This window comes from Sphaeramia orbicularis, chromosome 20, assembly GCF_902148855.1.
Source record: "Sphaeramia orbicularis chromosome 20, fSphaOr1.1, whole genome shotgun sequence".
Taxonomy (NCBI): Eukaryota; Metazoa; Chordata; class Actinopteri; order Kurtiformes; family Apogonidae; genus Sphaeramia; species Sphaeramia orbicularis.
Genome location: NC_043976.1, coordinates 1,240,594 through 1,265,656, shown reverse-complemented (window position 1 = coordinate 1,265,656; position 25,063 = coordinate 1,240,594). Strand labels below are relative to the sequence as shown.

Here is a 25,063-nt window from a genome sequence, read left to right as displayed (position 1 = left end):
CCGTCCTCAGTCTCAGATCAAACCCGTCCTCAGTCTCAGATCAAACCCGTCCTCAGATCAAACCCGTCCTCAGTCTCAGATCAAACCCGTCCTCAGTCTCTGGTCCAACCCGTCCTCAGTCTCAGATCAAACCCGTCCTCAGTCTCAGGTCCAACCCGTCCTCAGTCTCAGATCAAACCCGTCCTCAGTCTCAGATCAAACCCGTCCTCAGTCTCAGATCAAACCCGTCCTCAGTCTCAGGTCCAACCCGTCCTCAGTCTCAGATCAAACCCGTCCTCAGTCTCAGATCAAACCCGTCCTCAGTCTCAGATCAAACCCGTCCTCAGTCTCAGATCAAACCCGTCCTCAGTCTCAGGTCCAACCCGTCCTCAGTCTCAGATCAAACCCGTCCTCAGTCTCAGATCAAACCCGTCCTCAGTCTCAGGTCCAACCTGTCCTCAGTCTCAGATCAAACCCGTCCTCAGATCAAACCCGTCCTCAGTCTCAGATCAAACCCGTCCTCAGTCTCAGGTCCAACCCGTCCTCAGTCTTAGATCAAATCCGTCCTCAGTCTTAGATCAAATCCGTCCTCAGTCTCAGATCAAACCCATCCTCAGTCTCAGATCAAACCCATCCTCAGTCTCAGATCAAACCCGTCCTCAGTCTCAGATCAAACCCGTCCTCAGTCTCAGATCAAACCCGTCCTCAGTCTCAGATCAAACCCGTCCTCAGTCTCAGATCAAACCTGTCCTCAGTCTCTGGTCCAACCCGTCCTCAGTCTCAGATCAAACCCGTCCTCAGTCTTAGATCAAACCCGTCCTCAGTCTCAGATCAAACCCGTCCTCAGTCTCAGGTCCAACCCGTCCTCAGTCTTAGATCAAACCCGGCCTCAGTTTCAGATCAAACCCGTCCTCAGTCTCAGGTCCAACCCGTCCTCAGTCTCAGGTCCAACCCATCCTCAGTCTCAGATCAAACCCGTCCTCAGTCTCAGATCAAACCCGTCCTCAGTCTCAGATCAAACCCGTCCTCAGGTCCAACCCATCCTCAGTCTCAGATCAAACCCGTCCTCAGTCTCAGATCAAACCCGTCCTCAGTCTCAGATCAAACCCGTCCTCAGTCTCAGGTCCAACTCATCCTCAGTCTCAGATCAAACCCGTCCTCAGTCTCAGATCAAACTCGTCCTCAGTCTCAGATCAAACCCGTCCTCAGTCTCAGATCAAACCCGTCCTCAGTCTCAGGTCCAACCCGTCCTCAGTCTCAGATCAAACCCGTCCTCAGTCTCAGATCAAACCCATCCTCAGTCTCAGATCAAACCCGTCCTCAGTCTCAGGTCCAACCCGTCCTCAGTCTCAGATCAAACCCGTCCTCAGTCTCAGGTCCTACCCGTCCTCAGTCTCAGATCAAACCCGTCCTCAGTCTCAGATCAAACCCGTCCTCAGTCTCAGGTCCAACCCGTCCTCAGTCTCAGATCAAACCCGTCCTCAGTCTCAGATCAAACCCGTCCTCAGTCTCAGGTCCAACCCGTCCTCAGTCTCAGATCAAACCCGTCCTCAGTCTTAGATCAAACCCGTCCTCAGTCTCAGGTCCAACCCGTCCTCAGTCTTAGATCAAACCCGTCCTCAGTCTCAGGTCCAACCCGTCCTCAGTCTCAGATCAAACCCGTCCTCAGTCTCAGATCAAACCCGTCCTCAGTCTCAGGTCCAACCCGTCCTCAGTCTCAGATCAAACCTGTCCTCAGTCTCAGATCAAACCCGTCCTCAGTCTCAGGTCCAACCCGTCCTCAGTCTTAGATCAAACCCGTCCTCAGTCTCAGGTCCAACCCGTCCTCAGTCTCAGATCAAACCCGTCCTCAGTCTTAGATCAAACCCGTCCTCAGTCTCAGATCAAACCCGTCCTCAGATCAAACCCGTCCTCAGTCTCTGGTCCAACCCGTCCTCAGTCTCAGATCAAACCCGTCCTCAGTCTCAGGTCCAACCCGTCCTCAGTCTCAAATCAAACCCGTCCTCAGTCTCAGATCAAACCCGTCCTCAGTCTTAGATCAAACCCGTCCTCAGTCTCAGATCAAACCCGTCCTCAGTCTCAGATCAAATCCGTCCTCAGTCTTAGATCAAACCCGTCCTCAGTCTCAGATCAAATCCGTCCTCAGTCTCAGATCAAACCCGTCCTCAGTCTCAGGTCCAACCCGTCCTCAGTCTCAGATCAAACCCGTCCTCAGTCTCAGATCAAACCCGTCCTCAGTCTCAGGTCCAACCTGTCCTCAGTCTCAGATCAAACCCGTACTCAGTCTCAGATCAAACCCGTCTTCAGTCTCAGGTCCAACCTGTCCTCAGTCTCAGATCAAACCCATCCTCAGTCTCAGGTCCAACCCGTCCTCAGTCTCAGATCAAACCCGTCCTCAGTCTCAGATCAAACCCATCCTCAGTCTCAGATCAAACCCGTCCTCAGTCTCAGGTCCAACCCGTCCTCAGTCTCAGATCAAACCCATCCTCAGTCTCAGATCAAACCCGTCCTCAGTCTCAGGTCCTACCCGTCCTCAGTCTCAGATCAAACCCGTCCTCAGTCTCAGATCAAACCCGTCCTCAGTCTCAGGTCCAACCCGTCCTCAGTCTCAGATCAAACCCGTCCTCAGTCTCAGATCAAACCCGTCCTCAGTCTCAGATCAAACCCGTCCTCAGTCTCAGGTCCAACCCGTCCTCAGTCTCAGATCAAACCCGTCCTCAGTCTTAGATCAAACCCGTCCTCAGTCTCAGGTCCAACCCGTCCTCAGTCTTAGATCAAACCCGTCCTCAGTCTCAGGTCCAACCCGTCCTCAGTCTCAGATCAAACCCGTCCTCAGTCTCAGATCAAACCCGTCCTCAGTCTCAGGTCCAACCCGTCCTCAGTCTCAGATCAAACCTGTCCTCAGTCTCAGATCAAACCCGTCCTCAGTCTCAGGTCCAACCCGTCCTCAGTCTTAGATCAAACCCGTCCTCAGTCTCAGGTCCAACCCGTCCTCAGTCTCAGATCAAACCCGTCCTCAGTCTTAGATCAAACCCGTCCTCAGTCTCAGGTCCAACCCGTCCTCAGTCTCAGATCAAACCCGTCCTCAGTCTCAGATCAAACCCGTCCTCAGATCAAACCCGTCCTCAGTCTCTGGTCCAACCCGTCCTCAGTCTCAGATCAAACCCGTCCTCAGTCTCAGGTCCAACCCGTCCTCAGTCTCAGATCAAACCCGTCCTCAGTCTCAGATCAAACCCGTCCTCAGTCTTAGATCAAACCCGTCCTCAGTCTCAGATCAAACCCGTCCTCAGTCTCAGATCAAATCCATCCTCAGTCTTAGATCAAACCCGTCCTCAGTCTCAGATCAAATCCGTCCTCAGTCTCAGATCAAACCCGTCCTCAGTCTCAGGTCCAACCCGTCCTCAGTCTCAGATCAAACCCGTCCTCAGTCTCAGATCAAATCCATCCTCAGTCTTAGATCAAACCCGTCCTCAGTCTCAGATCAAATCCGTCCTCAGTCTCAGATCAAACCCGTCCTCAGTCTCAGGTCCAACCCGTCCTCAGTCTCAGATCAAACCCGTCCTCAGTCTCAGATCAAACCCGTACTCAGTCTCAGATCAAACCCGTCTTCAGTCTCAGGTCCAACCTGTCCTCAGTCTCAGATCAAACCCGTCCTCAGTCTCAGATCAAACCCGTCCTCAGTCTCAGGTCCAACCTGTCCTCAGTCTCAGATCAAACCCGTCCTCAGTCTCAGGTCCAACCCGTCCTCAGTCTCAGATCAAACCCGTCCTCAGTCTCAGATCAAACCCGTCCTCAGTCTCAGATCAAATCCGTCCTCAGTCTTAGATCAAACCCGTCAAACCCGTACTCAGTCTCAGATCAAACCCGTCCTCAGTCTCAGGTCCAACCCGTCCGTCCTGCAGGCGGTGGCAGGACTCTTCTTGTCCCTGAACTGAAGTTTTGAAACTGGCAGGTGTTTCCTGTGAATGAACTTCAGCTTCTGTCGGCTGAAGCGCAGAACAAACTGAAACTGTCCTGTCGTTCATGCAGCCTGCAGACCAAACTCAGGGAGAAAGAACCCAGCACGTTTAATTCAGTTTTCATCTAATTAAATGTTGATTTCTTTCATTTTTAAGATTAAACAAAAGAAAATGATGCAAAAGAAACAGATGAAAATGAAAAAAACCTGTAGTTTCTGACAAAATCTGTATGATTTACTCTTTTATTTGATTTCTTTTGTCTTTATGGAAATATTATAAGAAATATTTAAAAAGGAGAAAAATATGTGAAAAGATGCAAAAAATTTAAAATAACGGAAAAGACGAAGCAAAATGAAAATGGAATGCATCAGGAGATTCTGTTTGTACAATATCCTTTTTTCCTTTTTTGTCTCTTTAAAGTAAATAAGAAATGCTCAAAAAAAGCTGCAAAAAATGCACAAAGATAAAAACTAAAAATGTCGTAGTTTCTGTTGTTGTTGTGTGATTTTATTTCTTTTGTTTTTAATGTAAATATAAAATAAACCTAAAAACAAATATAATAAAATTGTGATGATTCTTCTCATTGACTGAGAATAAGGAACAGACGTCAGATATGAGGAAAATAAATGTGTTTTCATTTATTTATTATTAATGTGACTTTTTTTATTTTATTTTATTTTTTAATGTGTTTTCATTTAGAGTCTGAGAGTCAAATCCACAGGGTTAAACTACAACGCACTAGGTCACATGACCTGATGATGTCACAGGTTTAACCCACGCCAGGGGTCACTAAACCCCACCCTGCTGTAACCCGACACCGGCTGAAGTCCCGCCTCCCGTCCATCTGAGTGAAAACAGCTGACAGGCTGAGCTGCCTGACCGCTGACCCCTGAGCGGCGTTTGGACAGACTCCGCCTCCGACACGCCGTTTACGTGTTGCGAGCGGCCTGTTTAATCCTGTTAACGGCCTCTGAGCTTCATTACTCACATTCCTCACATTCCACACGGAAAATCCCCCAGGGTGCACTGCTGCACAGCGCCGCACCTGCAGCAAATGCATCCACAGCACAACACGCCAAAGCCACCACCGCCGCCGCCGCCACCACTGCCACCGCTGCCACCGCTGCCACCGCTGCCACCGCGTACAGGGACGGAGACGATCAGCGGTCCAGCATCAGATGACCTTTAGATATACGACTGAATACAGACACGACGCCACCATGTGACCGATACCAGGCCGCCATGTTGGATCAGCCACGTTCCGTCATCACCTGTTCCCTACGTTCTACCGACAGGAAACACGTGACCCTTTTAACACCAACAAACTCCAGGTGGAATCTGAGGAACTTCCATCAGATTTATTTGACTTCATCCAGACTGATTTACACGAACGAAACAATAAGACCACAAAGATCAGACAATGTCACACAGCAACAACAACAACACAACAACAGCAACAACAACAACAGCAACATGACAGCAACAACACAATAACAACCCAACAACAATAATACAACAACAACAATGACAACAACATAATGACAACAACAACACCACAACAACAACATGACAACAACATGACAACACAGTGACAACAACAACACAATGATGACAACAACACCACAACAACATGACAACAACAGAACAACAAAAACCAACAGCACAACAGCACAATGACAACAACACAATGATGATAACACCAACGCCATAACAACAAAAACAACACAACAAGGAAATGACAACACAACAACAACAACACAACATGAACAACATCAATAAGGAAACGACGGAAAAGATGAAAATAGTGTTAGAGGAAAACAACAAAAACAATGCAACAAAACAAAAATACGCAAAACACAAAAAAACACACTATTCAACAAACAAAAAGATGATAAGACGCAAAACGACAAAAATGATCCAGAAGAAGAAAAATGATGCAAAAGATACAAAAAAACAAAAGATGAGCAAAAGAAAAGAAAACTAAACAAAATAACACAAAAGATAAAAAACAAAAGATGAACCAAAGGTCACACCTGATGAAAACCAGGTCAAAGGTCACACCTGATGAAAACCAGGTCAAAGGTCACACCTGATGAAAACCAGGTCAAAGGTCACACCTGATGAAAACCAGGTCAAAGGTCACACGCTGTAAACTCAGTCTTCGCTCCGTTTGGTTCCAGTCCATTTGGTTCTAGTTTAGTGTTTTTCTTTAAACCTGATGAAATGAATCCAATTAAAAACTGACTCATATTTTCTCCCATTAAAGTGCAGATGATCTTCAGCTGGACTTTATTTATCTATTTTTTTCCTCCATTATTTCCTGTATTTGTTAGTTTTGTGTTTCTAGTCAGATTGTGTTTAAATCTCGTCCATTGCCTCGTTCGTTATCTGCGTTAAATTCAGCTGTAAACTCCTTCGTTCAGGATCACAGTCCGACTCCACTGGGTTTTGTTTCCGCCGTCGCCGCCTTTGGCCAAAATGATGAATGCTAGCGCCATTGCCGTGGTTACCGCGAGGCCCCTGTGTTTTCTGTTGCCGTGGACTTCGGTTCGCCGCTTCCACGGAAACAGATTTTCCAGAGTCAGAGTTTTCCGCTCGAAAACCAAACAGACAGACTCGCACTGAAGGCCTGTGGACGTGAACCACCGTCTGCATGGTTTATCTGACACCGTTTGTCTGTGTGTTTGTTGAATCTGAACAAAAAACACCAAAGAGCAAAACCAACACAAACAGAAAAGTGGGTCCAATTTAAAGGAAAACACACAACAGCTACACATGCCAGACCCCGCCCCTTTTACCACACACACACACACACACACACACACTCAGACTACACCTTCTCTCAAACTCCGCCCCCTCAGACTCCGCCTCTGCAATCCACCAGGAAGATTCCAAATAATCCAGTAAACAGACAGAGTTGATGGTTTGAAAACACAAACAAACCCAGTTTAAGTTTAAGTCCAGATCTGAAACCAGGTCTGAGTCCACGAGATCGGGTTTTAGTTCGGCTGTTTTTTACTATATTTGACTTTGTTTTATCGTATTTCAGAGGCTTTTACTGAATTGTTACAATATTTACAATACAATCAAAGACCGCAATAAATGACAATACGTTTGATTATATTTTACTCTGGTTTTACTACATTTTACTGTAGTTTTACAAAGTTTCACTCAGGTTTTACTGTATTTTAGTCCGGTTTTAGTGCGTTTCACTCAGGTTTTCCTGTATTTCAGTGGAGTTTTACTGTATTTTAGTCCGGTTTTACTGCGTTTCACTCAGGTTTTACTGTATTTCAGTGGAGTTTTACTGTATTTTAGTCCGGTTTTAGTGCGTTTCACTCAGGTTTTCCTGTATTTCAGTGGAGTTTTACTGTATTTTAGTCCGGTTTTAGTGCGTTTCACTCAGGTTTTACTGTATTTCAGTGGAGTTTTACTGTATTTTAGTCCGGTTTTAGTGCGTTTCACTCAGGTTTTCCTGTATTTCACTGGAGTTTTACTGTATTTTAGTCCGGTTTTAGTGCGTTTCACTCAGGTTTTACTGTATTTCAGTGGAGTTTTACTGTATTTTAGTCCGGTTTTAGTGCGTTTCACTCAGGTTTTCCTGTATTTCAGTGGAGTTTTACTGTATTTTAGTCCGGTTTTAGTGCGTTTCACTCAGGTTTTCCTGTATTTCAGTGGAGTTTTACTGTATTTTGGTCCGGTTTTAGTGCGTTTCACTCAGGTTTTACTGTATTTCAGTGGAGTTTTACTGTATTTTAGTCCGGTTTTAGTGCGTTTCACTCAGGTTTTCCTGTATTTCAGTGGAGTTTTACTGTATTTTGGTCCGGTTTTAGTGCGTTTCACTCAGGTTTTACTGTATTTCAGTGGAGTTTTACTGTATTTTAGTCCGGTTTTAGTGCGTTTCACTCAGGTTTTCCTGTATTTCACTGGAGTTTTACTGTATTTTAGTCCGGTTTTAGTGCGTTTCACTCAGGTTTTACTGTATTTCAGTGGAGTTTTACTGTATTTTAGTCCGGTTTTACTGCGTTTCACTCAGGTTTTCCTGTATTTCAGTGGAGTTTTACTGTATTTTAGTCCGGTTTTAGTGCGTTTCACTCAGGTTTTCCTGTATTTCAGTGGAGTTTTACTGTATTTTAGTCCGGTTTTAGTGCGTTTCACTCAGGTTTTACTGTATTTCAGTGGAGTTTTACTGTATTTTAGTCCGGTTTTAGTGCGTTTCACTCAGGTTTTACTGTATTTCAGTGGAGTTTTACTGTATTTTAGTCCGGTTTTAGTCCGTTTCACTCAGGTTTTACTGTATTTCAGTGGAGTTTTACTGTATTTTAGTCCGGTTTTAGTGCGTTTCACTCAGGTTTTCCTGTATTTCAGTGGAGTTTTACTGTATTTTAGTCCGGTTTTAGTGCGTTTCACTCAGGTTTTCCTGTATTTCAGTGGAGTTTTACTGTATTTTAGTCCGGTTTTAGTCCGTTTCACTCAGGTTTTACTGTATTTCAGTGGAGTTTTACTGTATTTTAGTCCGGTTTTAGTGCGTTTCACTCAGGTTTTACTGTATTTCAGTGGAGGTTTTACTGTATTTTAGTCCGGTTTTAGTGCGTTTCACTCAGGTTTTCCTGTATTTCAGTGGAGTTTTACTGTATTTTAGTCCGGTTTTTAGTCCGTTTCACTCAGGTTTTACTGTATTTCAGTGGAGTTTTACTGTATTTTAGTCCGGTTTTAGTGCGTTTCACTCAGGTTTTACTGTATTTCAGTGGAGTTTTACTGTATTTTAGTCCGGTTTTAGTCCGTTTCACTCAGGTTTTCCTGTATTTCAGTGGAGTTTTACTGTATTTTGATCCGGTTTTACTGCGTTTCACTCAGGTTTTACTGTATTTCAGTGGAGTTTTACTGTATTTTAGTCCGGTTTTAGTGCGTTTCACTCAGGTTTTCCTGTATTTCAGTGGAGTTTTACTGTATTTTAGTCCGGTTTTAGTGCGTTTCACTCAGGTTTTACTGTATTTCAGTGGAGTTTTACTGTATTTTAGTCCGGTTTTACTGCGTTTCACTCAGGTTTTCCTGTATTTCAGTGGAGTTTTACTGTATTTTAGTCCGGTTTTAGTCCGTTTCACTCAGGTTTTCCTGTATTTCAGTGGAGTTTTACTGTATTTTAGTCCGGTTTTAGTGCGTTTCACTCAGGTTTTACTGTATTTCAGTGGAGTTTTACTGTATTTTAGTCCGGTTTTAGTGCGTTTCACTCAGGTTTTCCTGTATTTCAGTGGAGTTTTACTGTATTTTAGTCCGGTTTTAGTGCGTTTCACTCAGGTTTTCCTGTATTTCAGTGGAGTTTTACTGTATTTTAGTCCGGTTTTAGTGCGTTTCACTCAGGTTTTACTGTATTTCAGTGGAGTTTTACTGTATTTTAGTCCGGTTTTAGTGCGTTTCACTCAGGTTTTACTGTATTTCAGTGGAGTTTTACTGTATTTTAGTCCGGTTTTACTGCGTTTCACTCAGGTTTTACTGTATTTCAGCGGAGTTTTACTGTATTTTAGTCCGGTTTTAGTGCGTTTCACTCAGGTTTTACTGTATTTCAGTGGAGTTTTACTGTATTTTGGTCCGGTTTTAGTGCGTTTCACTCAGGTTTTACTGTATTTCAGTGGAGTTTTACTGTATTTTAGTCCGGTTTTAGTGCGTTTCACTCAGGTTTTACTGTATTTCAGTGGAGTTTTACTGTATTTTAGTCCGGTTTTAGTGCGTTTCACTCAGGTTTTCCTGTATTTCAGTGGAGTTTTACTGTATTTTGGTCCGGTTTTAGTCCGTTTTCACTCAGGTTTTACTGTATTTCAGCGGAGTTTACTGTATTTTAGTCCGGTTTTAGTGCGTTTCACTCAGGTTTTACTGTATTTCAGTGGAGTTTTACTGTATTTTAGTCCGGTTTTAGTGCGTTTCACTCAGGTTTTCCTGTATTTCAGTGGAGTTTTACTGTATTTTAGTCCGGTTTTAGTGCGTTTCACTCAGGTTTTCCTGTATTTCAGTGGAGTTTTACTGTATTTTGGTCCGGTTTTAGTGCGTTTCACTCAGGTTTTCCTGTATTTCAGTGGAGTTTTACTGTATTTTGGTCCGGTTTTAGTCCGTTTCACTCAGGTTTTACTGTATTTCAGTGGAGTTTTACTGTATTTTAGTCCGGTTTTAGTGCGTTTCACTCAGGTTTTCCTGTATTTCAGTGGAGTTTTACTGTATTTTAGTCCGGTTTTAGTGCGTTTCACTCAGGTTTTCCTGTATTTCAGTGGAGTTTTACTGTATTTTAGTCCGGTTTTAGTGCGTTTCACTCAGGTTTTCCTGTATTTCAGTGGCGTTTTACTGTATTTTAGTCTGGTTTTAGTCCGTTTCACTCAGGTTTTCCTGTATTTCAGTGGAGTTTTACTGTATTTTAGTCTGGTTTTAGTGCGTTTCACTCAGGTTTTCCTGTATTTCAGTGGAGTTTTACTACATCATACTCTGGTTTTACTAAGTTTCAGTTCTAAGTTTGGAGTTCTTGGTATTTTACTGTATTTTTACTATTTTACTCAGGTTTTACTATATTTTATTCTGCTTTTACTATGTTTTATATAATTCCTTTGGTTTTGTCTTTTTTTTGGTGTTTCTTTCTTCTTCCTTCACGCTGTTGTTTGCGCTAATGTGTCATTTCTGTTTTAATTCTTGTGTTCATTTGTGTTCATTCTGTGAACGTTGGCATCTCCTCTTCTCCTCTCACTTTTTCTTTTCCAGAGGGTCTCCTCTTCTCTCACTTTTTCTTTCTTTTCCAGATGGTCTCCTCTTCTCTCACTTTTTCTTTCTTTTCCAGATGGTCTCCTGGACATGTTGACAGTTTGTCAGACGTCTCGTCCACATAAACAGCGCTGAATGTCTGCAGTGTTTTCACAGACTTTCTATTGAGAATCAGCGAAGGTCACGTAAACGCAGACAAAGGCTGATTTACACATGTTTTTAACTCAGCGTTTCCTGCTCATCCCAGGCTTATTTACCTCCTGTTCAACACAGACGAAGCTGATTGGTCCAAAACACACTGGACCCCATCACATACCCAGAATGCCTTGCACTCAGACCTGGTTCTCTGTCCATTTATCTGAGTTTCATGAAGTCTGGAAACATATTCTGAGCTTTTCTTTAAAACATCAAACCTACTGGAACAACTATTGGACACTACAGCTGTCAATCAATCAGCTGTCAATCAAAGAGAGCCAATGACGTTTTAGTTTGTTAATAAACGATGAAGATGATCCACATGGAACAAATATAAAATCAGGCTTTGAATTAAAATGAAATAAAATCACAACATGACACAAAAAGGGTTAAAGATGCAACTGTTCTGACTTTTACAAACACTTAAAATCCACAAGTAATCGTCCAGTTTCTTCAACTTTCAGCCAAAAATCCGCTTTTAACTCAAACACTGATTCAACTGATTAATGATTAAAAATATCGAAGGTGTTCGTTGTGGGTCGGTTTCATCCACATTCCTCTGATGCTTCGTCTAAAAAACTCTGATCTGGGTTTTAGACGAATCTGGACTCTGGAAAGCAGATTCAGAGGCTTTTACTGAATTTGACTTTGGTTTTATCGCATTTCAGAGGGTTTTACCAGATTTTATTTGGGCAAACTTTTAGAGGAATGAAGTGGAAAAGAAACAAAAATAAAACCAATTCAGAAAAATATAAGAAAAAATACAATACAATCAAAAACCATAATAAATAAGAATACATATGATACATTTTATCATATTTTACTCTGATTTTAGTAAGTTTTTGGTATTTTACTCTGTTTTACTCTGATTTTATTGTATTACAGAGGTTTTAACCCTAACTCTAAGGTTCAGTTTTACTATGTTGTACTTTGGTTTAACTAAGTTTCAATTGGGTTTTATTATATTTCAGTCGAGTTTTACTATATTTGAGTCTGCTTTTAGTCCGTTTCACTCAGGTTTTACTGTGTTTTACTGTATTTCAGTACAGTTTCTTCAACTTTCAGCTTCGAACTCAAACATGGATTCAACTGTTTGATGATTGAAAACATTGAAGGTGTTGGTTGTGGGTCGGTTTCATCCACATTCCTCTGATGCTTCATCTAAAAAACTCTTATCTGGGTTTTAGACGAATCTGGACTCTGGAAATCAGATGTGGATGGATGACCTCATCATGTGACCTCATAGCTCCACCCAGTCTGGTTGGACCGGGTCAGAGGTCCAGGTGTGGGGGGGTTCTGGTCTGGAGGTCTGGCTCCGGTTCAAACACAACAAACACTCATCTTCACTTTTATTATTGAACATCTTCGACTGTTTTTCATTCAGACTTGAAGGGTTTTGATGCTTCAGCTGATTTTCTGCTGGTTTTAATCAGTGTTTTATTAGATTTTACAGCCTCATAATGTTGTAATATTCATTTAATCCAAACCTGGACCTAGACCTAGACCTGGACGCAGTTTATGTTTATTTAAATCTTTCCTGTTTTAGTCCTTAATTATTCTAATTAACCCATAAGGACCCAGTGTGAATTTTGCGGCACTTCCCAAATGAATTTTTCTCTCTATTGAACATTTCCCAAGTGATTTATCACCATTTATTATCATATTATCCTCTGAATTCAGCTTTTTTTCCAGTGAAAATGATCTGTTTTCCTATGTTTAATTGACTGATCATGTAGATGTTCATAAAAGCTCAGAGTAAAGTCAAAGGTTATCGCATCAAAACAGAAAAAACTGAACAAAAGTGACTTTTGCAGTCCAGTCTGTCCTGACCTGAACATAAACCCAGTGTGTCCATCCACCTGCATGGCTTTATTAGTTTTTCTTCAATTTTGTTCCGTTTGTGACTTACTTTGTTCATGTTACTTACTAGTTTGTTGATTTATTGATCATTTTTGTTCATTTTATTGATCACTTTGGCTGTGTTTCCACGGTAACTACGGAGCCTCTGAATGTCCAAATATGGTCATATCTGATGACTACACTGTAAAAAAAAATCTGTAATTTAACAGAATTTTCACTGTTTATTTTACAGAATTTTCCTGTATTTTTAAGATACCTTTTAAGATATATTTTTAAGAATATTAATGAAATGACAAAACTAGACTGTGATTTGACAGGTCAAATATAAAATAACACGAAAAAACTGTAACTGTGAATAACCATAAAATTTTAATTTTTCTTTTTTCACAGAAAAATACAGTTAAAATACATTTGCAAATGTATCGTAATTTCACAAATATTTCTTTTCTATTTATGAGATTAAACTGTTAATTTAAAGTTTAATACTGTAAAAAAAAAAAAAAATCAAACCAGATAAAATTACTGACAGTTAACAGTAACAGAAGTATTAGTTCTGTCAGTTGAACCAGACTTGTTTGTTCATTGACAAATATCTTGTGTAATTACAGGAGGTTTCACAACAAAACTGTTGAATAAATGTATTTTTGTGAATGTATAACATGTATAAGCACTGATAAACTGTCCAAATACAGTTTTTATCAGTGGATTGGACAACTGAGTCTCACTGAAAATTATTTATATATATATTTATAGGGAATTGGATTGTTGTAATACATGAAAATATTCTTTATTAAACATTAAAAAGTTAAAAAAAAAAAAAAAAAAAAAAGCAAAATGTCATGTAAAGTTCGGGCAAAAAATTGTATTTTAATTATGGAAAATTACCGTATTTTTATGAGATGGTTATTTTCTGTTATTTAACAGTATTTTTTTGGCGCCCCTGCTGCCAGAATATTACTGTTTTTTTGGGTTTTTTTTTTTTTTACAGTGTATTTATATGATTAGTGGATCAACAGGAATTAAACAGTTTAGATCAGCAGACGGTTTAGGTTTAAGGTGGACGTTTGGGTCTTTAAGGGTTAAACACTTTTATTTGTGTTCAAATCTAAACTATATTAATCACATTTCTGCTGCTGTTCAAGTCTTCAGTTTATTTCATTTCATTGATTGTAATGTTTATTTGCAGATTGACAAAGTCAGTTCACATTTATGATCAATCTGATTTGAGGAGATTTGATGAAAATATTCAGCGCTTTGCTCCATTTTCTGCTCTTTATCTGTTTATTTCCTGAAGTCACACTAAACTAAATTCTGAAGGTGCAAAAACTTATGTATTTCCTCCTTTTCTACAAACTTGAACTGAATTCATCCACAGTTTCTACAGCTTTACTGCAGTTGATTGATATTTTTTGGCTGTTTTTCAAATATCCTGAATAATCCTGTTGTTAAATGTTCATGTATTTTGTTTTTATAGAATCCAGTTTCATTTTGTCTGTGTAAAGTCACATGAAAACTATTAAAACTGTGGATACATGATGGTTTTAATGTGTTTTACGAATGTGGATGTTTATTAGATCATATGAACTCAAACCGGTTTTTCATCTAATTTGAGAAGAATTTAATCCAGTCTCAGTTTATTTCAATGATTTCAATGTTGTTTATTTTCACATTTCCAAATCAGATGAAAACTAGGAGCGTTTTTCCTGTGATTTGAGGAGATTTAACTAAAATATTCCTCATTTTTTTGTGCATTTTACACTTAACCCTTTCATGCACAGTGGTCACTCCAGTGGTCAGTTCTTCTTTTGTATATTCATGGGTTTGGTTGTTTCAGTTCCATATCAGCCAACACAGTGGACACTTCTGCACCATCCCATAATAATCCACTGCAGTTCAGACCAGTACTGTACCTGTGCTGTTCTACATAGACCTGATCTGCACCAACAGGTTTGAGTGGAAATCAGTTGGTCGTTTTTAGACTGTAAATAACAGTTTTCTTCAACAAATACCTTTTTTTTTTCCTATTCCCTCCAGGAAGTGCGTCAGAACTAGTGTCAGAGTCTGATCCAATGTGACAAAACCTCAGATGAGCTGCATTCAACAGGTTTTTAGTTCAGTTTTCACACAGTTCATCACTTTGTTATTGGGTTTAAATACTTGTTTCTTTGCATCAAAAATTAAACACATGCCGTCCAGCTGAGTGGACATTTTTGGGACTCCATAAAAAATAGGTTCATTAAAAAATGTTCAATCATATTGTTGGTTTTTTTCATGTCTAAAGAGGAATAAAAACACTCAGGAACATAAATCTTGACTCAGGTTCTTAGAATTCATGCATCAAAGGCTTCAATTCATGACAAACTAAATTTTTCAGCTGAAAAAAACCGTGTTTTCATTCTTTTTCTCGGACTTGAACTGAGTTCATTCTCCGCTGTTGGAACTTTATCAGTTTTCTGTTCAGTTCCTGAAGTGCGGACGCATCCATGTGCGTAAAAGACGCGTAAGAACAGACTCAGAGTGCGTTAGACCAGGCTCCCCAGACCCACATCCACACCCTGGACCCTGGACCCGGAGCCCCTGGACCCGGAGCCCCTGGACCCGGGGACCCTGGACCCGGGGACCCTGGACCCGGAGCCCCTGGACCCAGGTCGGTCTTACCTCTGCGTCCGGGGTCGGTGCAGCAGCAGAGGCCGAGCAGCAGCAGCAGCAGCGCCGCCTCCGGTGCTCCTCCTCCGGGGAACCTCATGAGTCTGATCCGGGTCCGGACGGAGGCAGATCCTGGTCCATCAGAGACCCGGGTTAGTCCTAGTCCAGGTCCGGTTTAGCGAGTCAGTGTTGAACTTGACAGATGGATCCTGGAGGTCTGAACCCAGTCCACGGAGTCCACACCTCCTCCCGTCCCCCTCCTCCTCCTCCCCCTCCTCCTCATGCTCCTCCTCCCGTTCCTCCTCCTCCTCCTCCTCCTCCTCCTCATGCTCCTCCTCCTGTTCCTCCTCCTCATGCTCCCGTTCCCCCATCCTCCTCCCGTCCCCCCTCCTCCTCCTCCTCCTCCTCCCCCTCCTCCTCATGCTCCTCCTCCTGTTCCTCCTCCTCATGCTCCCGTTCCCCCATCCTCCTCCCGTTCCCCCTCCTCCTCCTCCCCCTCCTCCTCATGCTCCTCCTCCCGTTCCTCCTCCTCCTCCTCCTGTTCTCCCAGTGTTTATTCCTAAATTCAATGGGATTAAAGTCAGAACTTCATCTGACACATGAAAGTGAACAGTCTGTGTTAGAACAGTTCTAATAAACTGGACTGAAAGGGTTTTCTTTGGTAGAAAGTGTTTGAGCGCCTCCTGGTGGACGAAGACAAACACCTGAGGAGAAAGAAACATTCATTTGAATGAATGAATGAATGAATGAATGAATGAATGTTTATTTCAGTTAAATACAAAATACAAAACATATACATATTTTTTTTTGAAAAAAAACAACAACAACAAACAAAACACATACATATTAGAAAACAAACAAACATAAAATTAACACACTTTGTAACTGAAAAAGGCAGAAGCTGAAGCCGGAGGCTTATTTCTGCTTCTCCTGTTCACATCCTTAATTCACGTCTACACCCGTAGTGGCAGCAGGTAAATACTTAAACACAAATTATACTACATTCAGTGTAATAAGTCATTTTGTAATCAGATTACTTTCATAGCCCTTCAGAATTTGACAAATTAAATTCTTTTTGAAACTCAACAGTGAGCTTCACAATTTCACTTCATCCTTCAGTTCGTTCCATAGTTTGACACCAATAACTGAAACACTGTGATATTTAACGTTTGTTCTTACTTTACATTTTTCAAACACAAACATCCCTCTTAAATTATAATGTCCTTCTCTTAACTTAAAAATTTTCTGAATACAAAAAGGAAGGTTTTTACTTTTAACGCGAAGCATAAATTCCATTGTTTTTAAATATACAATATCAAAAAATTTTAGAAAACCAGATTCTACAAAAAGTGGATTACTTGATTGGAGATAACCAGCTTTGTTTATGACTCTAATAGCTTTTTTTTGGAGTTTAATTATTGGGTCTATATTAGTTTTATACACATTGCCCCATATTTCCACACAATATGACATATATGGCATTACAAGTGAACAGTACAACATATGCAAACATTTTTTGTTTAACAAGTCACGAGTTTTATAAAGAATCGCAACAGCCTTGGACATTTTACGTTTGATATATTCTATTTGTGGTTTCCAACAGAGTTTATGGTCAATAATCACTCCCAAAAATTTTGTTTCATACACCCTTTCAATATCAATTTCATTAATTTTCAGTTTTATATCATCACTTCCCCTAGCACCACCAAAAACCATACATTTTGTTTTATCTTCATTAAGTGATAACTTATTTACATCAAACCATTTTTTAACTTGATCAATTCCTTTTGCACCATTTCTAATATTTGTTTCATATTTGCTCCTGAATAAAGCAAATTAGTATCATCTGCAAATATTGTAAATTTTAACTCACTAGATGCCATAAAGATATCATTTAGATAAAGTATAAATAACTTGGGTCCCAGAACTGAACCTTGTGGGACCCCACATGTTACTTTTCTAAGTTGTGAATTTGTATTTCCAATTGATACGTACTGAGACCTATTTTGTAAATAACTTTTTAACCAGTTGTGCGTCACACCTCTTATACCATACATTTCACATTTCCGTAGTAATATTGAGTGATCAATTGTATCAAATGCTTTCCTTAAATCGATAAAAACACCAACAGTATGTTGTTTCTGATCCACCGCTGTTACTATATTTTCTGCAAATTCCATTACTGCTAAAGATGTTGATCGGTTTTTCCTAAATCTGTACTGGTGATCATTTAATATCCTATATTTGTCTACGTAGTCATCTAACCTCTTTACAAACAGTTTCTCAAGAATTTTAGAAAACTGTGGTAACAGTGACACCGGTCTATAATTTGACACCATGTGCTTATCACCATTTTTATAAATTGGAATCACTTTAGCTATTTTCTTATTTTCTGGAAAAGTGCCTGTTTGAAATGATTTGTTGCATACATGAGTGAATGGTTGAAGGATCCTGTTTATCACTTGTTTTATGAGTGACATCAATGGAATTTCTATCAGTAGATTTTTTATTTTTAAACTTCCTGACCACTTCCAACACTTCACTTTCACAAACTCCACCAAGAAACATTGAATTATTGTTTTCAATATCAAAATCAAAGTTTTTATCATCCTTGTCCCACTTGGTAATATCTTTTGCCAAATTTGGACCGACATTAACAAAAAAGTCATTAAATATATTCACGATGTCCTCTATATTTTCCACCACAGTGTCACCAGTTTTAACAACATATGTAGAAAAATCCTTTTTATTACTTTTTTTAATCATATCATTTAACACTCTCCAAGTACCTTTAATATCATTTTTGTGTATTTCTAACAACTGATCATAATAGGCTTTTTTATGTGTTCTTATGATTGTTGTCAATCTGTTTTTGTATCTTTTATATTTATTCTCTTTTTCTTTCGTTCTGTGCTTCAGAAATTCCCTATAAAGCCTGTTTTTCTTCTTACAAGCCCTTTCCAATCCCTTAGTTAACCATGGTTTCTTATTCTTTTTAAAATTTTGCCTATACTCTTTCACAGGACAATGTCTGTTGTACAATGTCAGGAATATGTCTAAGAAAGCATTAAATGAATCATTAACATCATCTACATAAACGTCATGCCAGTCATCATTTATGAGTTCCTCCTTTAAGGCCATGTTGGCCATTTGAAGAGTTTATCTGTGTTTTTAGGACATTTTATTTTCTCCATATTAATTCTATTTATATTTAACCAATAGATCTGTTTTATTTATTGATTTTGTATTTTTTTTATTCATAAATCCATTGCTTTTATTTGTTACATGTCAGCTGATCATTTCATTTAACATTTTGGCGTTTCAATGAATCTGTTTTTACTGTATTTATATTTAACTGTATTAAACATATTTTTTAAATATTATTCTTTGATGTTTTACCTGTTTTAACGGAATTCCTTGTGTTTTATCTATAAATCCTGTTTTATTTTTTTGTTTCAATTCAACATTATTTCATTCATTTATTTTTGTAATTTGTCAGATTAAAGGGTGGGAAAACCCAACTGGAATCCCACTCAGAAATACTTTACTAATCTTTGGGGAAAATCTGTGCGTTAGATTTGCTCCAACACAGTTAAAATACAGAAAGAACGCAACTGAAGAGCAAGAAAAAAGAAAAAGAAATAAGGAAGTAAACAATAAACACTGCTACACAGTTATGTACTAGAAATGTACAAGAGAAAACCAGAGAAAAATATAGTCAAACTAGAGTCAAACACAGTAAAACCCAGCTGAAACTTGGTGAAATGTAGTAAAACCAGATTTTAAAAAACAGTGAAAGCAGATTCAAATACAGTAAAACCAGATTCAAATACAGTGAAAGCAGATTCAAATACAGTAAAATTAGCTTAATACATAGTAAAAGCAGAACCAAACCCATTCAGATGTTTTATATATATTCTTATTTTTTGTGCTCTTAGATGATAATGTATTTTTTTTTTCCTAAATGTGTTTTATTTTTCTTTCTTGTCCATGTTTTTCTTGGTGTTTCTACAGTTTTCCTTTCTTTGCTTCATGTGTTTTCCTGTGTTTTCATGTTAATGGCTTCACTCCTTTATTTTCTTCATCCATTATTCAAAAACACTGGTTTGTGTTTGTGCTTTTTATTCCTGTAAAATGTCTGTTCTGTTAAAACCTGCTTAATGGACGTTTTGACCGCTTTGGTTCAGATTAAATCTGACATTCTGACGCCAGGTGGAAAAAAACAGCTCAGGTTTAGATGGAAAAAAAAACAAACAAACTGACCATGAAATGGGTCAAACATCAGATGAAAACAGAAGAAAAAAGATTTAGCATTAGAACGATTTATATAAACATCAACTGGAAGATAAATAAATATATTAACAAATATTTTAACACCATGTAGTTTGATAAATGATAGTGGATGGTTTTATATGTATTAAATAATAAAAATAAGCAAAATGTAATAAAAAATAATAATAAAATAAAATAAAATATGCAACAAAATCAATAAAAATAACCAAATTAACAAAAAAAAAGAACAAAATAAATAGTAAATCAATAAAATGAGCCACAACTGAACAAAATTTATTTATTTATTTATTTTAAATTACTAAATAAGGTTGTAGAAATTTGTTTTTATGTTCAGTTAATGACATGTTTTGCTGAAAAAGTCACTTTTACTCTGAGCTTTAATGACCATTTATATACTGACCATTTATATAATGAACATTTATATAATGACCATTTATATACTGAACATTTATATACTGAACATTTATATACTGACCATTTATATAATGAACATTTATATAATGACCATTTATATACTGAACATTTATATACTGAACATTTATATACTGACCATTTATATAATGACCATTTATATAATGACCATTTATATACTGAACATTTATATACTGACCATTTATATAATGACCATTTATATAATGACCATTTATATACTGAACATTTATATACTGACCATTTATATAATGACCATTTATATAATGACCATTTATATAATGACCATTTATATACTGACCATTTATATAATGACCATTTATATAATGACCATTTATATACTGAACATTTATATACTGACCATTTATATAATGACCATTTATATAATGACCATTTATATACTGAACATTTATATACTGACCATTTATATAATGACCATTTATATAATGAACATTTATATAATGACCATTTATATACTGACCATTTATATAATGACCATTTATATAATGACCATTTATATAATGACCATTTATATACTGAACATTATATAATGACCATTTATATACTGAACATTTATATACTGAACATTTATATAATGACCATTTATATAATGACCATTTATATAATGACCATTTATATACTGACCATTTATATAATGACCATTTATATACTGACCATTTATATAATGACCATTTATATACTGACCATTATATAATGGACCATTTATATAATGACCATTATATAATGACCATTTATATACTGAACATTTATATACTGAACATTTATATAATGACCATTTATATACTGACCATTTATATAATGAACATTTATATAATGACCATTTATATAATGACCATTTATATACTGACCATTTATATAATGACCATTTATATAATGACCATTTATATACTGAACATGTATATACTGACCATTTATATAATGGACCATTTATATACTGACCATTTATATAATGACCATTTATATAATGACCATTATATACTGAACATTTATATACTGACCATTTATATAATGACCATTTATATAATGAACATTTATATACTGACCATTTATATACTGACCATTTATATAATGACCATTTATATACTGAACATTTATATACTGAACATTTATACACTGAACATTTATATAATGACCATTTATATAATGATCATTTATATAATGAACATTTATATAATGAACATTTATATACTGAACATTTATATAATGAACATTTATATAATGATCATTTATATAATGACCATTTATATAATGAACATTTATATACTGAATATTTATATACTGAACATTTATATACTGACCATTTATATAATGACCATTTATATACTGAACATTTATATACTGAACATTTATGTACTGAACATTATATACTGAACATTTATATAATGAACATTATATACTGACCATTTATATAATGACCATTATATACTGAACATTTATATACTGAACATTTATATACTGAACATTAATATACTGAACATTTATATACTCAACATTTATATACTGAACATTTATATAATGAACATTTATATACTGAACATTTATATAATGACCATTTATATACTGACCATTTATATACTGAACATTTATATACTGACCATTTATGTAATGAACATTTATATACTGAACATTTATATAATGAACATTTATATACTGAACATTTATATAATGAACATTTATATACTGACCATTTATATAATGACCATTTATATACTGAACATTTACATACTGAACATTTATATACTGACCATTTATATACTGACCATTTATATACTGAACATTTATATACTGAACATTTATATACTCAACATTTATATAATGACCATTTATATACTCAACATTTATATAATGAACATTTATATACTGAACATTTATATAATGAACATTTATATACTGAACATTTATATAATGACCATTTATATAATGAACATTTATATACTGAACATTTATATACTGAACATTTATATAATGAACATTTATATAATGGCCATTTATATACTGAACATTTATATACTGAACATTTATATAATGAACATTTATATAATGGCCATTTATATACTGAACATTTATATAATGAACATTATATGCTGAACATTTATATAATGACCATTTATATACTGAACATTATGTAATGAAACATTTATATAATGACCATTTATATACTGAACATTTATATAATGACCATTTATATACTGAACATTTATATAATGACCATTTATATACTGAACCTTTATATACTGAACATTATATAATGACCATTTATATACTGAACATTTATATAATGAACATTTATTTACTGAACTTTTATATAATGACCATTTATATACTGACCATTTATATACTGAACATTTATATAATGAACATTTATTTACTGAACTTTTATATAATGACCATTTATATACTGAACATTTATATACTGAACATTTATGTAATGACCATTTATATACTGAACATTTATATACTGAACATTTATATAATGACCATTTATATACTGAACATTAATGTAATGAACATTTATATACGAACATTTATTTACTGAATATTTATATACTGAACATTTATATAATGACCATTTATATACTGAACATTTATGTAATGACCATTTATATACTGAACATTTATATAATGACCATTTATATACTGAACATTTATATACTGAACATTTATATAATGAACACTTATATAATGAACACTTATATATCCAGTGAATTAAATAAAATAAATACATAATTTACAATGAAAATGTCAAATGCAGTAGATAAAATTATAATAAATGGTGACAGAAGTAGAAAAAAAAATAATGTGGAACTCACCATAAAAATAGTTCCTGGTCTTTAAGGTTTAAAACCTAAAATCTGAACTTACATTTATTCTTTGTTACAATGTGAAACTTGACTTTAGTCTTTTTTTATGTAGGTTTTCTAAAATAAAGTTTCATCTTGTTTGTGTAAAGTCACAGAAACAGATGAATTCATTATTATGTCGATGGTTCAGATGTTTGGGAATGAATGAATGAAGACGAAACACAACCTTCTGATATTTCACTGTTGAATCTCCAAAGGTCCTGATCAGACCCCTGAGGGACTCCACCTACATGAGCCTTTTCTTGGACGTTTTCTTGGACATTTTTGGATGTTTTTGGACGTTTTCTGAATGTTTCTTGAATGTTTTTTTGAATGTTTTTTTTTTTTTTTTTTTTTCAGATGTTTTTTGGATGTTTTCTTGAACGTTATCTTGGATGTTTTCTTAGATTTTTTTGGACGTTTTCTTGGAATTTTTGGATGTTTTCTTGAATGTTTTTTTTCTTCATATATATATATATATTTTTGGACTTTTCTTGGACATTTTTGGATGTTTTTGGACATTTTTGGATGTTTTTTGGACATTTTCTTCATCCAGTCTCTTCATCCAGATCTGACTGTTCAAAAACCAGCAGGACGTTGTCAGTTTTGAGGTTAAGTTTTACGGTTTTTTGTCCAACGCGCCCGGGCAGGTGAAGTATTCGTCCTGTTTCTGGAGGACGTCAGTTCATCAGGTAACTGGAGACGCAGAATCCCCTTTGACCTGATGAACCGGTGGCTAGCGGCGGTGGCGATGTCTCAACACGCCGTCCTCTACAAGTTCAGACGCCACCACCCGATATATCTGTATCATCTCTGTTAAGAAATCCACCGGCCAATCAGAGCAACGGCTGTGATGTCATGGGAACGTCTGAACAAGAGAACAGAGACAATGGTGATTAATGAGCGTTTACCGTCAGCGGCGTCCGACCGATGTCAGCGAACGGAAACCAAACGAACACGTGTACCGTTCAAAACACAGTTTCAGATCCTGAGGTAGAAGCTGAGTCTGTAAAACCCAAAGTACAAAGACCAGGAAGTGAGTTCAAACATGTACTTTCATCTACTGCAGCTTTTAGGTCACAGGTGTCAAACATGCGGCCCGGGGGCCGAAACCGGCCCGAAAAAGGGTTCAATCCGGCCTGGGATGAATTTGTGAAATGCAAAAATTATAATGAAAATATAACAATCAAGGATGTGAAAATCATTTTAGGTCAATTCAATGTGAAGTGGGTCAGAACCAGTAAAATACAATCATAACAACCTATAAAGAATGAAAAATGCTCATTTTTGTCTTTGTTTTAGTTAGGGTGGTCCAAAAAAGATTGTTTTTCAGATTCTCTGGATTCGAACCCTGCATTTGGTTCCATATGTGGCCAAATTACTTTGGTCCAAAGTCTATGCAAATTCCTTCATATTCAGAGGTGTCCCAGACAGGTGCAGATGTCTCTGTATACTCTAACAGAACTGTCCAAATGAAGAAGGCAGATTAGAAGAATCTGTCATTTTATTCTCCAAATCAAACTGACACTCACATAAAAATGTTCCTCAGAAAGTCCAACAACCACTGTTGGTTTATTGAAATGACCAAAAATGTTCCTGTGTTCTTTGACAACTTGTTGCCAGTACTGTTTGTGATCTGCATTTGTTGTTCGGCTCAGTTGAAGTCTGGAATAAGCTCCGCCCCTCTGTCAGTGACATCACTGACAGCTTTAGTGGAATGCCCAGTTTTCTCCTCCTTCTGAAAGTCTGCATCATCAGCCCAGTCTACTGGAGGAACTGTTCAGAATGTTTGTGGCAGATCCAAAGGTTCAAACAAACGCATGGTGCTGGTGGAGGACAAAAGCCCTGATCTGCTTCCCTTCACAATCTGATGGATGAAGGACATCCCAACGCTTTAGAGGAACCAAAGAACCTGCATTTAACTCAGGGTGTCCACCATCAGCTGCTTCTGCTCTGGTGTCACACTGGAGTCACAGAATGGACCACAACCAGTTCTACACTCCAGTACCACAGATGTGGGCGGAGTTACTTCATCCATATATTTACTCCAGTACCACAGATGTGGGCGGAGTTACTTCATCCATATATTTACTCCAGTAA

At 37.3% G+C, this 25,063-nt stretch overlaps 1 protein-coding gene across 1 annotated transcript in view; it reads right to left on the bottom strand.

The window, feature by feature from the left end:
• Positions 1-15,590, bottom strand: part of LOC115411482 (melanoma receptor tyrosine-protein kinase-like) — an 89,818-nt gene extending 74,228 nt beyond the window's left edge. The window contains 1 exon segment of the mRNA XM_030123639.1: positions 15,393-15,590. Coding sequence (XP_029979499.1) covers positions 15,393-15,480 — 88 coding nt within the window. The 5' untranslated portion in view covers positions 15,481-15,590.
• Positions 15,591-25,063: the final 9,473 nt, after the last annotated feature.